The 18,806-nt window shown below is 38.0% G+C and overlaps 1 protein-coding gene across 1 annotated transcript in view; it reads left to right on the forward strand.

The window, feature by feature from the left end:
- The first annotated feature begins 724 nt into the window (after positions 1-724).
- auh (AU RNA binding protein/enoyl-CoA hydratase) overlaps positions 725-18,806 on the forward strand; it is a 31,254-nt gene continuing 13,172 nt past the window's right edge. Inside the window, exons 1-6 of the mRNA XM_083568008.1 lie at positions 725-1,049; positions 2,480-2,547; positions 2,661-2,748; positions 2,886-2,972; positions 5,024-5,116; positions 6,103-6,159. Of these exons, the coding sequence (XP_083424134.1) occupies positions 833-1,049; positions 2,480-2,547; positions 2,661-2,748; positions 2,886-2,972; positions 5,024-5,116; positions 6,103-6,159 (610 nt within the window). The 5' untranslated portion in view covers positions 725-832. The remainder of the gene's footprint in view (positions 1,050-2,479; positions 2,548-2,660; positions 2,749-2,885; positions 2,973-5,023; positions 5,117-6,102; positions 6,160-18,806) is intronic.

Consider the following 18,806-nt stretch of genomic DNA (forward strand, 5'->3'; position numbering starts at 1 on the left):
TTTTAATCAGAAGGTCGTGAGTTCAAAACCCAACCTCACTAAGCTCCGATTCCCGGGTCTCTGAGCGAGGGCCTCTGGATAAGAACGTCTCCCGAATGGCGTGAATGTAAACTGCGTAAGTATATCGTGCATTCGAAGTGTCAATACCCACAAGAGCACATCTTTTACGCTAATTTTAATTAATTAAATGGTAATATGAATGTAGTGTACTATTATAAATGATTTGCATTGCATAATTAGAACTCAACGACAGCCCTTGAGCTTATTATTGGCTCTTAGATTAATGCATGCACTTAATATACATTGCATACACCTTTCCAGGTAAATGATAAGGGTACCAGCCCAAATGACAATGTCCTGATTAGTAGCCTTGTTTTCTAAAAGTGTAAAAGATTTAACTGAGTTGCAATCATTTGAGCCAGTGTCTTTAACCCAAACATTGATTTATCTTCCATTAGGATTTTAATGGAAAAATACTATCCAACGCAAAATGCGTCATTACGCAAACGTTAAAAAAAAAAAAAGACCCGCATGTGCGGATGAATCCCAAATATCTCCTTACTCTCTAAGGAAGTGCACTATATAAGCTATGGAGTTGATGTTTATGAATGCCCTAAGCAGTGTACACTCCATATACAAAACCAAAGGTGTTTGGGATAATTGTATTATTTTGTATTTTTTTATTTGGACGCGTCGAAGGGGAACTCCACGCTGCCGTCACGTGACCAGCAATTGCGTCACTCACCGGCAGTTCAAAGTTGAATGTCAAAACACGTACACGCACGCAGACAAACAGACACACACGCATATACACACACTGCAGCGAAGCGGTATGGCGCTTCTCGTGGGGTCTAGAGTCGTTCTGCAGACGCTTCGACCCCAAACCCTGGCGACTCTCCACTACGTTTGCAGATTTCATGATGTTATGGTGCATCGCGCTGCAGCCGGAAGTGGCGGACGCGCGCGCCGGGCAGGGCATGGCGGCTTGCGGTCGTTCAGCTCCGACGCCAATGACCTGAGCGTTAGGTTCTTGGACGGAGATGACTCAGGTAGACGCCAGCTAGATGTTCGATGTTGTCGGAACGTTTCTTCTTAGAAGCACGACGTCAAGGGTCGGTGCATTTAGGCAAAACACAAAGCCGGTGCAGTTCACACTGATCTGATCTGACCTGGTCTGGTCTGACCTGGTCTGATATAATTTCATCTGATCTGATCTAGTCTGGTCTGATTTAATTTGATCTGATCTTATTCGGTCTGATTCTGTCAGATCTGCTCTAGTCTGATCTCATCTAAGCTGATCTGGTCTGCACTGACCTGATATAGTCTGATCTTATCTGGTCTGATCTGTTCTGATCCAGTTAAATCTGATCTGGTCGGGTCCGATTTTATGTTGTCAGATCCTGTATGAACTGACCTGGTCTTTTCTGATGTAGTCTGGTCTGATCTCATCAAGGTTTATTGGCCAAGTGTGTTGACACCCGAGGAATTTGGTTCCAGCTGTTGGTGACTCAAAAGTACAGACTAAAATAACACTATACATTTAGTTTAGACTAAACAAGACAAAACAGACTATATGAGACAAAACAGATATTACGAGACGATATCATCTGATCCGGTGGGATCTGATCTGATCTGAGCGGCTCGGATATGGTCTGATATAGTCTGGTCTGGTTTGATTCAGTTGATCTGGTTATCTGGTATCTGATCTCATGGTGTCTGAACTGATCTGATCTTATCAACAAAACTGTCATGGTGCATCACTGCCCATCTCCATGTGGTTCACTGGACAGTATGTGTTGACCTCTTCTTGTTTTCACAAGACATCTTACCAATTTCTGTATAAATAAAGAACGATACCAAAGATAAAAGAATGCAGATTGAACAAATGATAAATTCTCAATTTCCTTCTAAAAGGCTTTGTTCTTCTAAAGTTTAAAAGTCATTCATTCATTCATTCATTCATTCATTCATTCATTCATTCATTCATTCATGTGCTTCCTCTTGGTCAGATTGGTGGTGGACCTGAAGCCTGTCTCATTCTCTTCTAATTGATCCCAATCCATTCCAAGGGAATCATGCACACTTGTTTATATCTAGGGGTGACTTCATTTAGCATGTCAACCTGCTGAGGTCTGAGATCTGAAAACTGCCCTAATCTCAGACTTGCTTCAGGTTTCCACTGTTTAATTTTCCCCTGGAAGGAGTTTTATTCTGTAAGAAATGTTCGAAAGTTTCTAATCCCCATAGGAAATTAACCATATACAATATTTCTGAGAAACTCTTTCTTCATTACTGCCTGTTCTGTGTAAATCAAGGCATCCGGATTTACTTCTACAGATAAATAGCAAATATTGTTTGAATTAATGAGGTGCGCTAGAAACTTAGCCGTAATTTATACCAATTTTTTTTTTCTCATAAATGAGTAATACGTTTAATGACTGCAATACAGATTACTCACTGAGGTTCTCTGTTCCTTTAGGGATCGTTGTCTTTGGCCTTAATCGACCTAAAGCTAAAAATTCCATCAGTAAAGATCTCGTTAAGGAGGTGAGTACGTTATGCATTGAACTCAAATTCTTCTGTACGCATCATCTGTTGCTCTTGTTGGGTTTTGAGATGCATCATGGGTGATTTTTTTTGTGCGTTACACTTATCATTAGATGTCTGAAGCTCTTAAATCAGTGAAGAAGAACAACAAGGTGCGCTCGGTCATCTTGTGCAGCATGGTGCCGGGAGTCTTCTGTGCAGGTATTGTAGATTCTTCATCTTGTGATGGTGATTGTCAGCTTTAATGAACGCTGGATGGTGGGGATTAGTTTACTACAATGCTTAGTTGCTTCGGCTCCAGTGTCAGTGGTGATGGTTTCATGTGCTTCCATAAACAGGTGCTGACCTGAAAGAAAGAGCCAAAATGCACCAGAGTGAAGTTGGGCCTTTTGTCTCTAAAGCAAGGACACTTATTACAGAATTAGGTAAGTGAGTGGGCAGGTGGTGTGGATACATAACTATCTGTAATATCTCATATATCATATATATATATTTCATATACAGTATACGTGGTATGTATGGAATTATGTAGTAAACAAAAAAAAACATGTTAAATAACTTTTATGTTTTAAATTCTCCAAAGCCGGGATTGGCTTTGACCGCAGCTTTGTACCTTCTCACCATTCACTCATTCAGCCTCGAGAGGTAGTCACCTAGACTGGTTTTCTAACAGTCTTCAAAAGTTCCTGAAGTGTTAAGTGCATGTTGGCTGCTTTTCCTTCATTCGCCGGTCTAACTCGTCAACTGGATTTAGATCACGTGGTTGTGGAGGCCAGGTCCTCGGATGCAGAACTCGGATAACCGTTCTTGAACGAAATCACTTTCACAAAACCTAGAGGTGCGTTTGGGCTCATTGTCCTGTTGGAAAATTAATTATGGATCCCACTAAGTGCAAACAAGTTAGATGTTACATGGATGTTTTCCACATACATACATCGACTGATATCAATCTCTAACACTGAAGATTCCTTCCAAAAAATAATAGGTGATGGAACAACTACTTATAGAAAACACATCACATAAACACTATATTGCCAAACGTTTGTGGACACCTGGTCATAAGTATATGTGCTTTTTTAGCATCACATTCCACATTGAGTCCCAATTTGCTCTTCTAATTCCCTTCACTCTTGTGGAAAGATGTTCCACTAGATTTTGGAGTGAGCTTGTGGAAATTTGTGTTCATCAGCCACAAGGGTGTTAGTAAAGGCAGGTACTGATGTCAGTGAGTTGAAGACGCCTGGAGCGCAGTCAGCGTTTACATTCATCCCAAATGTGTTCAGTAGGTTCAAGATCCAAGCTCTATAGCAGGCCACTCAAGATCTTCCTCTCCAAAGCATGTAAACCAGATCTTCAAGGAGCTCACTTTGCTATGCTGGAGCATTCCAACTTAATGCATGTTTATGCCCTCACTTTGTCTGGTTCTTCATTTCAAACCAGCAACGATCTCATAATAACTCAATGCGTTCTCAAAAAAGCTTGTTTTTTTTACCTTCAAAGTTCTGTTGCATTACTATTAATCTTCGCGACTTCATGTAGGATCATGTTTAATTTCATCCCTCGACATCCTGTGAGGGTGAAATGAGAGTACAGCGCGTTGTTTCACTAAGATTAACAGTTTCTTGAATAGATTAATCGTAGAATGATGAACGACAGACCTGTTAGTTACTGCCGATTTTATTTATCCCTCCAGGATATGGCTTGGAAGCACATGTTTCTTAATTCCGCTCACTAGGAGCCATCTGTCAGAGTGCGGACCAGGTGTTGCACTTCGTTTACCTGCCAACAGTCATAAATGTGTTTATGGATTGAAAAGAACTACATTTATATACATTTTCAAGATGAAAAGCTGCGGAGATCTTTGATTATATATATATATATATATATATATATATATATATATATATATATATATATATATATATATATATATATATATATATATATATTTGTTTTATCTGGGAAGAACGTGCCTAGGTGTGATGCCGTGATTGAAATGACACCTTTTAATTTCTTTTATAATTAATGTTTTGGAGTGTTTGCAAAACTTCGTTTTCACCATAATTTCATCATTTGAGAAAATTATGTTGAATTTGTTATATATTTTTAAGCTGCCTGTGTTTAAAAGACTTTAATCTAATGCGGATTAAATTAAACAGCGGTTCTGGTTCATTGGAAGTATTAAAACATTGTCCAAAAATAATAAACAGAACATTTTATCTTGGAACCGAACTGAAGATTCGAGCCTTAAAAGTGAAATTACAACAAAACCATCATAAAACCGCATGCTGACAGGAGCATTGGACTCTTTATCAGAAAGTCTCAAATTCAAAAGCACCACCAAGCTGACACTGCTGGGCCCCTTGAGCAAGGCCCTTAACCCTCAAATGCTCAGTTGTAAATTGCTCTGGATTATGGGCATCTGCATGGTCCATTTCTTTTTATCATAACTCCTTTCTCTTCCCTCTGGGTTCAGGTAATCTGCCAGTGCCGACTATTGCAGCCATTGATGGAGCAGCTTTAGGAGGAGGACTTGAGATGGCTCTGGCCTGTGACATAAGAATAGCAGGTAATATACACACAGTGCACACACTTACATTGTTGATTGAATATAAAAGCGCTTTCTAGACACGAGGTGTTCGCATACACCATCAGGGCTACTGTACGTCCTGCCATATACGAGTATTTGATGCATTACTACGATGCATTTCAATGACCCCATCGTAGCTTGAAAATATCGTAAGTCGAAACATGGAAAAAGCTTCTCAAGAACATTTAACGAATTACATTCACTTCGTTACTGTCCAACACTTCGAGGGCGAAGGTCGTAATCGTAACTCGGGGACCATCTGTTAAATGTAATACAAAAGGGTGACAGATTGAAGGAAACCAACAGTGGCTGCTATACAGAAGAGAACATGTATGTATGTATGTATGTATGTATGTATTTATTTATTTATTTTGTTGATGGTAGTGGTCTCTTCCAAGATGGCACCTCTTTGGGATGAGTTTAGTTCGTTGTACAAGTACAGTTCCAGGGATTTGTCAAATCTGCCATTTAAAATTTACAATGTTCCTGGTGGTTTGTGGTTGTCCAGCACCAAGCACACACTATATTTTGAGTGTGTGTGTGTGTGTGTGTGTATGAAGAGAAAGAGACTGAGCGAGTTAACACCTACATATTGAACTGACAGTGAGCAGATGTCTTGCGTTTTCATCTCCCACACCCAAGTTTAGGACTAGAAATCTGCTCATGATGTTTTAGCGCGTATCTCGCTTAACAGAAATGACACACCATATGCTGATACACTCGTCACTGATGCTTCACATGTTCGTTTTCTCAGTGTTATACATTTATTTATTTTTGGCTCATTCTTATCACCAGAGGGCTGCTATTTTTTTTTAAACATATTGGTTCATTACACGTATTATAGCAGGTCTTGGTAACAATCTATAAAAAAGTATGTAGGAGGTGCTGAAGATGATGAGAATGAAATGAACGTCATGAAAATAATGTATTTAACTTTGTTTAATTATTTATTTTTTTCTGTGCAGCTACTTCTGCTAAAATGGGACTGGTCGAAACAAAGCTAGCCATTATTCCCGGGGCAGGTAAGTTTTAGATGCAATTAAAACAGCTTCCCTGTTCCAGAATTAAATCTGGTCATTTATTGGCTTATGAGTTGTTATGCATTTTATCGTTGCAATTAAAAAAAAAAATTGGTGTATGTAAAACTTTGCATATGAACATAGTTTCTGTAATGAGCCTGGTGTGATAGCGTGCAGTTACGGGTCAAGAGTTTCAGTTCACATCGAACATTAGAAAAACATTGAGATCACAGTCACTGCTGATGTCGTCCACTCAAGGATCAATATGTTGTGCATGTGGAAAAAACAGTTTTGTGTGCACCATGTTTCTATAGAGTGGTTTCACAGTTCGGTCAGAAGTATTCAGACACCCGATTAATTAAACATCTACCAGAAATGCAAATAGTAGCATATGTAAATAGATGTACAGAAAATAAATATAAAGGTTTTGGAAGTGAACATGTGGAGAAGCTGTTACGCAAGTACTAAAAATAAATATAAAATCTACAGGCAGTGTCAAAATGTAAAAAATGGTGCTAAGTTGATGAACAAGCACACTAAGAATCAATAAAACGGAATATGTGTATGTATTGAATGTGCAACTGTTATACACAGTGTATATAAAGATGATATGAAGATAATGTAGGATATACAATAAATTCTTAATTATATACCGATCTGATTCTCCTGAACTGATACAGGAGTGGAGAAGAACTGCATGATGATAACTGGCAGTGGAATCAGTAAAGCATCAGTGCACCATCAGTGTCCTGGTGGTGTAGTGTAGAGTTCAGTAGGATGATGGTAGAAGAAAAAAAAAAGCTGGCGCTGAACCTGGTTCTTTTGCATATGTTCCTGTATTTCCTTCTTGATAGATGGCAGTTGAACAGTTTGTAACTGGGATGTGAGGAGTCCCTGATGATGATGATGTGTGCTCGGGGCAGATATCTGCTGTGGTTGAGAGACTCATGATGCATTGTGCAGATTTAACTACCTTTTGCAGGGCTTTTCATTCACACACAATGGAGCTGCCATACCACACTGTAATGAAGTTCGTTATATCTTTTCTATATAAACATCTATAAGATTTACTTCCTGTTTGGTGAGGTTGAGTTCAGCCATCAGATCTGATTTTTTTTTTTTTTAACAAGCTCAGTGGTCTAAAATATTTGAGTAAATGTACTTCGTTACTGTGATTGTTTCAGTTTCGAAGATAGAAGCAGCTTTTACACTCTACTCATTTTGACATTTTTACAGCCTTTTCTGCCGTGACTTCTATATTCTGCAGTAGTGTCGCTATTGTTAACGCCATTTTATTTGGGCATTGAATACTAAAGATTCTTCTACTTTGTGACAAAACTGTTATTGTATTTGTTAATTGAAGATACCTGCTATTTGAAATAAATAGACACCATTAACCTTAACTCTTCTTAAAACAATGGCCGTTGTGAAAAGTGCTATAGAAATAAAATAGTAAAAAAAATAAACTTGACTAGAAAGATTGCCTTTTTTTAAATCTTTGTTTTATTCTGGCATGTTGAAGAGGTTGTTGTGTTGTTGGTTAATGTAGTTTTGTGGTGTCCAATTTCAGTTGTATTCATTTGCACCTCACAAATCAACTGTTTCTGGCTTTCACCAACACGTGTCTTGGCGTTGAGGCCTAGTGCATCTTTGAGCCTACGTTCAATACGAGTCAAATACTGTTCAAATCAGATACTCAAAGTTATATTGGAGTGGTAATGGAGTAAGTTCTGAGGTAAGATATCTACACTTTGACTCAAGTATGATTTTTAGGTAGTCTACACCTCTGAGCAAGCTGTTTCCACAGTACAGTGTGTGTGTGTATGTGTGTATGTGTGTATGTGTATATATATATATATATATATATATATATATATATATATATATATATATATATATATATATATATATATATATATATAAAAAATAGAAAGTGTGTGTGTGTTCAGATTGATGATTGTTACACCACCGCTTGTTAATGAAGAACGGACACAAATTGCTTTGCTGCTCGTCATTGCCGATCTTTCAGCAATAATCCAAAATGCTGCTTTCATGAGGTCATGTTTTGATTTGTGGGTTTAGAGGGAATGGGTCAATCCATGTCTGCTGCTGATCATTATCTAAGGAATTTTTAATAAAGCAAGATTACTGCTTCTGTCGCCTCGTTCTAAAAATAAAACATATAGAGCCAGCTAGCGAACAGTGTGCTATCTGTTTCTGGCATCAAGAGCAGGAAAAGGAGGGCAAAGAAAACAAGAATTATTCACAGCCACATGTGGGGCAGTCATGAGTAGCAACTATGAGGTGTGATTTACTCCTTCATTTATTTATTTTACGCTCAGGTCGCCGAGAGCACGCTTTTGTAACGCGATTACATAGAGATGACATTTAGCGCTATGAGACTTCCGATGGATTTTAGCTTAAACACAGGACCTCTGCTTTGTGTTTATTTGAGTGAAAAGGCCAGTGATCCTCAGAGGCTGCTGTTTTGAGAATGATGATGTTAATGTCAGGCAAGGTGTCATGTTTTAATTAGGTTTACGGCAATGCCCGGTCCTTTGGAGCGGATGCCGTCTCAAATGTAGATCCAGGTGCCCTTTGTTTTTCTTTCTTACTTCGCTCGGGGGGATCGGGCCCGTGACATTTCATCGCCACCTCTTCACAACTCGCACACTGCCGAACACTTCCTGAGGGAATTTATTTTAGGTGGCGCCACAATGTACGTTGTGTTATGTAGCGTTTTATTAGAACAGGTTTCTCTAGGACGTTAGTCTTTCATCCTGAAAAAAAGCTTGGCTTAAGCACTGCATACTTCAGCTGTAGAGAGAGAAAAAAGGTGTTTTTTTTTTCCTGTTTATGCTTTTATATACATTTATCAGTCCCTTTCTGTAGATTCTGTAGAACCCTCAGAGGTTCCCAGACCAGCTGTGAGATTCGGATAGATCAGAAAACGGCATTTTCATTTGCATTCCCTTTATCTACTGTAGCGTTTTCAAACGGATTTAAAAAAACTTCTCGTTCACTCGGAAAAATCTTAAATCCTATGCACTAGGCATGAATAAAAACATACAATTTTCTTTTTTTACGCCGAATATAAATCGCAGTTTCATTATGAACAAAGCGTAGAGAAAAACATGGTTCAATGTGAGCGTAGCCATCTCTCCAACACCTTGCAGGTCCCCCTCTGGTCTTTATCCAGTGTAATGTCTTTGATGCAGGTCTACCAGAGGCTTGGGCATCGCAATAAGATGCCAACCCCTCAACCAGGGCGACAGTTCTACTATTTTGCTTTCCAGGATCTCCTCTGCCTGGCATGATCAGAATGCTTCTCCAGGACACGTCAAGTTATCAGCACTTTTTAATTCAAACTGTAGATCATGCATCGTTACAAGGAAGCTTAATATATTCAGGCAACTGAGCTGACTGCCTTCTTCCACATACATAAGTTTACTTGTCGGCTGTTGGCTTTCGTTGCAATGGAGAGAGTAATTTTATCCCTCCGACCCAAAGCACCAGTTTTATCTCCTGGACTCTCGGCCATGAATGGCTGTGGCATTATTAGAGATTAAACTCACTATCTTCTAATGCTAGATTAATAATTTTTCCATTGTGAGACCCTTTGTCTCAGATTTTTCTAGGGCTGCAATAACTAATCGATAAAAAAATATAAAATAATTGATAATGAAATACGTCGATAACGAATCAATTACTTGGTCTGCTCATGTTACGGGTTAGCGTGACGCTAATGTTACGGGTTAGCGTGAAGATAACACAACGGCTTGTATAATGGAGTAGAGTACAGGGTCACTCGGCAGCAGGAAAAAGTGTGCGTCCCAAATAATCCAAGGCATGGGAGCATTTTATATTAAACGCAACAAAGAAAACTGTACCTGGAAGCTTTTCGAAGGCGGAGCTTGTGCGACTTGGAAGTACCACAGTGATGCACGAGCACATGAAAAGAAAACACACTGGTGTCACGGATGAAGACGAAACGGTGATGCATTCTCTTTTTATAGCATTTGTATACTAAAACAGTAACTTATCTGTTTTCAAACATGATTTACTGCGAATTTACTACGTTCAAATGCTTGTTTTAAACGTTTGTATATTGAATTTAATGCTTATAAAATGTAATTATTATACAAAATTATATGAATGAATATTTTAAATATTTTGATTATTCAAAAAATAATTAAAATAATATTTTAATTATTTATTCTAGATGCTTGTATCTTTACAACTGAATAAAATGTCTGTGTATTTCAGCCAAAATGGTCAAAACAATGTAGTATTATATTTGATATTGATATTCTCAAAATCGATTCTCAAAATAATTGTTAGTTGCAGCCCTAGATTAAATTTTTTTTCCTTTTGTCTTTCTTCTATTGCCTCAGAACTGCTAATTCTGCAGAACGAAGTAATAAACGTGTGATCTGATAAGTAATCAACTCCCACTGAAAAACATCAGAACATCAGATCCAGTTGCTATGGGTTGCGCCAGACACTGAAATATCGCTGTCCATTTTTTCATTCATGAGCACAAGCAAAGCCAGCAAAGTTGCCCATTGCACCCCCGTTATCTCTCCTAGATGTAACTGGATCATCAGGGACTTGGCACAGTGCCAGCGGTTTGCATCCTTTTCAATATCTTTTTGATTTCAGGAACTAGAGCCAGGCCAAGATATTAGCAGAAAACGTCTATTTTTATTCCTTTGGATAAGTAGATTAGTGCGCTGGAATGAATCTGCTCACTGACCTGTTATTAAGTGCAAATCTAAATTCTCTCTTCTTTCCTCTCCTTTTTTAATGTCCTCTTTCTCCCTTTTCCCCCCATTACTGTGTTCCGCTTGACCTCATCACGCAGCCGTTATTAAACCAGAGGAGTGTAGTTCCTCATCTTACACCCACAGTAGGCTTTTTTTTTTTGCTACCTACTTACTGCTGCATTTTCCTCTCAGCAGGAAAGACTCATGAAACTTCCATTTAGAAGGAAATTAATAAAATAATACAGTCATTGTTTTTCCTATCGAGGTCAAAAACTTACAAAGCTACAAAGCCGATTACTTTCCTCAAACGGAGTCATGATTTCATTAGCAGGAAGTGAGCAATGTGTGTGCGTTTAGAGCCACTGATCCCGAATGACGTTTTTGGGAAAAATGTGCCCTAATGCCTCCGGCGGTTTCCTAATGTGAAAAGAAGTCTTTTTTTTTTTTTTAAGGTTATGTGTCAGAAGAGCTTGGAAAACCCCTTGGACTCTTAACAGCATTTTTCCACTAGACATTAAAGTAGAGATCCATGATGAGTAACCAGTCTGAATTTAATCTTCTTGCCCAGGTAGCCTGAATAGGAGACAGGGGCATTTGAGCAGAGCTCAGAAATAGTTATTGATTAGAACTTTTGTAATCATCCTTATATGTCGCTGGTTTGAATCATTATTTTAGATGGTCCCACGCTGCAGTCGTCTCAATGTACCAAGCATCTTTCTTTCTCATTACATACGTCTAGTTCTTTATGATACAATAGAACATTGTTAAAATTCTGTTTAATGTCTTGATTTTGGCTTTTGAAATTCTGTTGGCCAGATTTTTCTTAATTTATAATCAAATTAAATGGATTTTCCCCCAAAATTAAAAAGGTTATTGCTCATGAATCTTTTTTCAAGGCCATTCTGAAATATAGAAAAAAATATTTCCTGAAAAAAAAAAAATCAATTCATGATCAAATATTCGGTTAAAATTTGGGCCTGAATTGTCTTTCAATATTTAGTGCATTTTATTTTATTTATTTTTTTCTGCTGTGGTTCAATTCATAATTTTTTTAAGGAATGAGATTCCATGCATTCTTGCAGCACATTTTCGATTTTTAGGTTCGTCCAGGTGAATTTTCATCATCAAATCTGGCTTTGATCATCAAAACTTCAGGTTGTCACTTTAAACACTAGTGACCGAGCAGATTGTTGGCAAACACAGATTTGTTTGCTTCTTTAACCATTTTTGTGGTCTTTGGTCCGTATAATGTCATGAGCAATAACATGCATATTGCATTACTTTTATACATATTATGTGAATTTATTTAACCTCATACAGTATATAATGAAAATGTTAGTCACCATTACGCAGAATCAGTGTGAGCTTAATTTATCAATGCATAACGCATAGGAAAAAAAGAGCATTTGAAATTGGCTTAGGTGAAAATGTTTTTATAAATAAAATATAATAATAAAACACCATACAGACCACGAAATTTAATGATAATGGAATAAAATAAAATGGAAAATTATGCATGACCTGGTGCTATACGGGGTGCAAAATGGTTTTGAAGGCGGATGCCTTGATATGCGTTTAAAATAATCTTTACATTCTCATAGATATTCCTAATTCTTTATATCTGTAAAAAAAAAAAATAAATAAAATTACAAGACCAGTTAGGGACCTTGATATTAAAAAAAAATCTGATATTCATGCTAACCGTCCTGTTTTTCACTCGAACATGGATACGTCCAATTTAGATTTGGGGCTCCTTTTTTCTAGTCAAGAAACGAACGAAACAGTGCCGCAGTGGCTGCTCTGACAAAAGCCTGAAAGCATGAGAGACGAGTTTGCTGTACTTGTGGTTTATTTGAGCAAAAAATGATTAAATTTTCCTTTGAACGTGTTCCACCTGCTGCTTCCAACCGACACTGTTTGCAGTGATGCAAACGACCAATCACTGACAGAGGAACGAAAAAGACGAGGTGGTTAGTTCTGTTTGGAAAATTGCGCATGCTGTGGTGAACAAACTGAAACCACAAGGCCTTTCTTGTGCAAAAGAATGTATTTGTGTTAACCTTTTTTTGTGGGGGGGGGTGTTTAAAGAATGCCGAAAGTTCATTAACGAACAGTTCTGTACGGTGCTAAGTACTAAACGAGGTCACAAGTAAAAGGAATTTATTATAAGCTTCTCAAGTACGCTATTGACTGAACAGCCTGCTGTAGTGTTTCCATAAACTGGTGTGGTAATGTTTCTAGTATAGAGATATCTGTTAGCAACTTGAGGGCATACATGGCTTTAACATGTTGTCATAGCCACTTTTGCCAGCATCTTGGCAAAAAGAGTCTTTTTCCAAGTAGCTCGGCATTCGCAAGACCTAAGTATGGCTGGTATGATGCGAGTAGGTTCAGGCCATGGGCTTGGCCATCATCTGTTAGCATGCCTGGGGCATATAAGGATTTTATACAGGCACATGGGGACCCTAAAATTCGCTCTAGAATTGTTAGCACCCTTTATGAAAAATAACAATATATAAAAAGAATATGTGCATCATACAATTTCTATTTGAGGTCAGGGAACGGGGTCCGTCATGATGGTGCAGAGCGGGTTAAGGGCTTGTTTAAGAGCCCACCTGTGGCAGTTTGGTGATTTTGGGACTTGAATTCCTGTCTACCTGAATACCCAGAGCCATCGCCCAGAGAATAACTGCAATAAGTCTTCTCTTATTCTTTGTTTTGTTTTTTTGTTAATGGAATGAGGTCTTTCCTTCTTGCAGCACGTTTTGAATTTTTAGGTTCGCAGTGTTGGACAGTAAAAAGTAAATGTAATTCGTTACTGTACTTAAGTTGCTTTTTTCATGTATCTGTACATGAAGTATTTAAATTTTGGGAAACTTTAGCTTCATTACATTTAAAAGTCAAATATTTTGCTCTGTTTTGAACTTGTTTTGTTTGGCGCTTGGTGGCATCTTCTGAACACCGACATACAGTTCAGCGTCAGTTCAACAGCAAGAAGAACATTTAGAGAGGAATAAATAGTGGAAGAAGCTCCAGATTCCAACTCACTACAATTTATTATTTGTGTAATTTTTTTTTTCTTTTTTTCTTTTTTTAATTTTTTTTTTTTTCTTTTTTTAATTTTTTTTTTTTTAAGTAGTTAAAAAAAGAAGGTTTGGGGCTCATGATCCTTGTAATAGAAATCAACATTTGACTCATTAATATCATTCTATGAATAGATTGTTGTGTTAAGAGAAACAGTCAAGTCTTTTTACATAAACTTATTTGATTAAGCAAAGAGTCTTGTGATAAAAACGATATTTGGACCATTACAGCCACAATAAATAATAGTACTTTGGATACTAAAGTACATTTAAAAGAAAATACTCTTGTACTTTTACTCAGGTGAAAGTTTAAAGGGACACTTTTACTGGAGTAAACTTTTATCTACGTTGACTCAACTACATGGTTTGTGTATTCGTCCACCACTGAGTATTTGGAAGTGTTTGCTTTATCTATGCCAGATACAACAGACTCTTTTTGGATACTTTTCCATGCATGAAGTTTTCTTTTGATTGCTCATCTCACAAAGCAGCATTTTGATTTCAGGAAATGATTTTATTGCAACCCTTTTATGTAGTTATGAAAGTAGCATTTAACAATTAATTGTGAAACTTGACAACCACAAGAATCAACTGAACAGGGTATTTTATTTTATTTATTTTTTTCTCCTGCACTTATTTTTTCCCCTTCTTCACTATGTTTTTCTAAACTGTGTTCATGGGTTTAATTTCCGGCAAATCTGCAACAGCTTTAGAAACAAGAACACGAGACACTGTTTTGTTCTGAGTCTAATTTTATCGCTTTTTTTATATTCAATGCCTGATTTGTGTTAACAACCACCTGTCTCTTTTGTATTGGAAGAAAGGGTGTTTATTTTTTCCATGGTAATGGATGACGGAGGGATTTTTTTGTGTGTGGGTGTGTGCAATCTCACATGTAAACTCCAGGAAATTATAAAAGCCAGTCATGATCATTTGTTTGATTTTAAGATTGACTTATGTGTGGCCTAGTGAAACTAGTATCAAGTTGTACATATTAAAAGAGATTTTGACTAAGAGGGTCTGCCAAATGCCCCAAACTTAAACATAAATATATTTCACACTTTTAAGGGGAATGTACTCTCTTTTGTAATGTAGTTCTATTGTTTTCTTTTTTTGTTATATCAAAGATATGAGATGGTATCAAAAACAATTTCAAGACTTGCTCTGTTTAAGTACCGTAATTTCCGGACAATTAAGCGCACCGAAATATAAGCCGCACCCACTGAATTTTACAAAGATTTTTATTTTGAACATAAATAAGCCGCACCTGTGTATAAGCCGCACTGATGAAACTAATTAACTTTACACACGCTTTAATGAAAGACAGTGTCTGTTACACGGCTTGAATCTAAACAGTAGCCTACCAAGAAAATCATTGTTCAAAATAAAATTGCTCTCAGGAGTTTATCTTTTGGCATCGTCGTGCGTTTAAAAATCACCATCGGTGAATCTTTTCTTCCGATGCCGTGTAGCTCAGAACACAGGTGAAGTGCGTTTTTTTTTTTTTTTTTTCATGCCCGGTTGTTTTCAGCGTGACGAATGATTCGCATTTCCTGTAGACAGTCCGAGTGAGCGGCAGGTCAAACGTCAGAGGAACCACATCCATATTTATGATGTGGTGCGGCCCGATTCAGTGGGAGCGCATCTGATTTAATATAAAGAGTTTCATTGGTTCACCTGAACCCGTTCGGCAATTTCATTGGTCTAATGTTATGGGGCTCAGTTTTTTGGCTTGAAGCTTGTGAAACCGGAAAAAACCCCGGAAAAATCCATAAATTAGCCGCTTTGTTGTTTAAGCCGCAGGTTTCAAAGCGTTTGAAAAAAGTAGCGGCTTATAGTTCGGAAAATACGGTAATTTAATTATCTACATTTACACACGATCACCTTTAAAATAGTCCCCGTGCTCCCAGCGTTCCTGCCACTTCTGCAATGTGTCCTGAACGTGTCTGTGGTAGATTTGCCAGTTTCACACAGAATTTTACGTTTGCTCTTTGTGCTAACTGTCCATGATAAAATCGCCGATGTGGTAATACACATGGTCAGAATAGCACCAGTTAGCACCATTAGTCTCGACACTTTTTGATTTCACCTCGTATATACGATTGTCAGTGACATTTGAAGAGAGAGGATGGAAGATTCAAGACTCTAGCTATCAAGTCAACTGAAGTAACTGATTACTTGAAGCATTTACTGATTTGTCGATTTGGAAAATATTTAAGTCAAGTTTATTTCTTATTGTCTCAAAGCAGCTTTACAGAATTTAACAGTTAAGGTAAACGATGTGTATTTATCCCTGATGAGCAGCCATGGCGACTGTGGCAAGGAAAAACTCTCCCTTAGATGTTATGAGGAAGAACTCTTGAGAGGAACCAGATTCAAAAGGGGAACCCATCCTCATTTGGGTGACATCAAGAGTGTTATTATAGTCTTTAAAACAATACAGAACACTGCAAAGTGATAACATGAGCACTGGAGTGTGTGATTATGATTAATGTACTTTCCACAGTCTTCTACAGTCAGTTGAGGTTATGGAACCAGGAGCTCCTGAGCAACTCATAAAATAGCTCAACATTTGAGATCATCACAGATCCAACACCAGCTTCTCCATGCCAAAACCTTTAAACATTTAGAGGTCCAGTGTCCAAACTCCACATGAGGTGGAATCCTATTGGCACTGGTACGTCTCTAAATGGTTCGGGATGTTTGCGGCATCTACTTCTTTAGAGGTCCATAATCTTCATGAGGTAGGACGTGACTGGGGCTGGAGCAACCTCAGGATGATTTGGGATGGGGAGAGAGAGAGAAGAGAGGAATTAGCGTGGCTGCTGTTCATGATATTAACAAGCACAAGTTGATAATGTGCATGTGAATCAGATGTTCTGGAGCACAAGGTTATGATGTGATGTGTGTTATGTGTAGGATTCCCTAAAAAGATACGTCTTTTAATCTGCACTTAAACTGGGAGAGTGTGTCTGAGCCCCGAACACTGTCAGGAAGACTATTCCAAAGGAATATTAGGAGCTAAATGTGAGAATATTCTACCACCTTTAGTGGACTTTGCTATTCTAGGAACTACTAGAAGTCCAGAGTTTTGAGATCTCAAGGAGCGTGATGGATTGTAGCGTGTTAGAAGACTGGAAAGATACATGGAAGCCAAACCATTCAGAGTTTTTGTAGGTAAGTAGCATTAGTGTCTGAAGGAAAGCTGAGTGTGGTTGTTTGGTGTGGTTGTTTGGGTGATAGTAGAAGACCGAGGATTATTAGTATGAGATGTGACTTGAAAAGCAAACAGTGTCTTTGTAGTCATAACCTTGAACAAATACCAGATACATCATGTTCTTCTGTGACCATGTTGGCACTTGTATGACCCTGTATAATATCTGGAAAAAACACTGGAACTATTCATTGTTTCAGCTTTTGGTTTACTTCTGAAGAAAGAAAAAAACAACAACAACATGGCTCTGTGCTTGGGAAAGAATGGGGGTTCCTGGTAGTTTTGGTGTATTATGAAATGGCATTTCTGCTTCCCATTGTTTTTGATGAACTGACTCACACAATTCTGAGGAATAGTCTGCAGGTTCTGAGTTGCCAAAGCTGATAAGATAATAAATGAGAGCGTGCAGATTTGTCTTTTTCTGTGGGAACGATAGCTGAACTGTTAGCAATGATTAATCAGCAATACAATCACCGCTCTCTCTCTCGCTCCTCTAAAGTCTGGTGCTCTATCAGAATGTACAAGACCTCTGTTCGCAAAGCCTGCTTCCCCCGTCCTGAACGACGTCCTTGTATTCCCTAAAAATCTAAAATGTTCCTTTATTCGGCTTGATATATTTCTGTGGTCAAACTTACACAATTTACAAGTTTCTTCCTTATAATTGTAAGTTGATCCCTAATGAGTGAGCCAGTGGCGACTGTGGCAAGAGATCCACATCCATCCTTGAGTTGAAGTGAGCTCACTAACTTCATTGATCTTCATGCGTCGATCCAGTCACTAGTCGCTGGTACCTCAGGCGCATGTTTAACTCGAATAAGGAGATTTTATTCGATTCACTGTAGTTTGATGGTGGATTTTTTTTGATGAGATGTTGTTGTATAACCCCTGATTTTTTTTATTTGCATTTCTGGCCATGGGTCTGTGGATCTCAAAGGCAATTGGATTTTTGTACCTCAGTGAATAGAAAGTTTCATGAACTGGATTCCAGTTTTACAAAGAACAGAGTATTGTAATGGGATAAGGAAGAACTTATGATGGGTAAACTTTGTGAGCAAGCTACGGGAAACTGTCTGTGGTTGACACATTTAGTTGACATTTGGACAGACTATATTGAAGCTTAAGTTCTGGATCGCTAGTCTTGGCAACTATAACGGAGCTGGGCCGTGTATATAATATTAATAATACAGGGGGTGTTCAAGTCAAACCGGGACTAGAAATTTGACGGGTATAAAAATTAAGCTAGCGTGGCGATACTACATGCAGTAGTAAGTGGCTAGTGTGTCCTATTACTAATAATACCTTAATTACCTTATTAATAATTACCTAATTACCCTATTTCCTTAATTCCTAATTACTATTAATACCGTTAATTCATTTGACAGCTGCTGATCTGCGTAACATATCTCAAATATCAACTAATTGTTCAAAGGAAAACAGCAGCAGTGGCCAAAACTCGCTAAGCCAAAAAATTATACTTTCACTAGGGCACATTAGATCGTTTATGAACAATTGAGTCAAGCTGTTCCACATCATTTAGGAAAGCGTTTTTCACGGATCTGCATGGATTTGCGCCAGAAACATGCCACC

This window comes from Silurus aristotelis, assembly GCF_946808225.1.
Source record: "Silurus aristotelis genome assembly, chromosome: 18".
In the NCBI taxonomy this organism is placed as follows: domain Eukaryota; kingdom Metazoa; phylum Chordata; class Actinopteri; order Siluriformes; family Siluridae; genus Silurus; species Silurus aristotelis.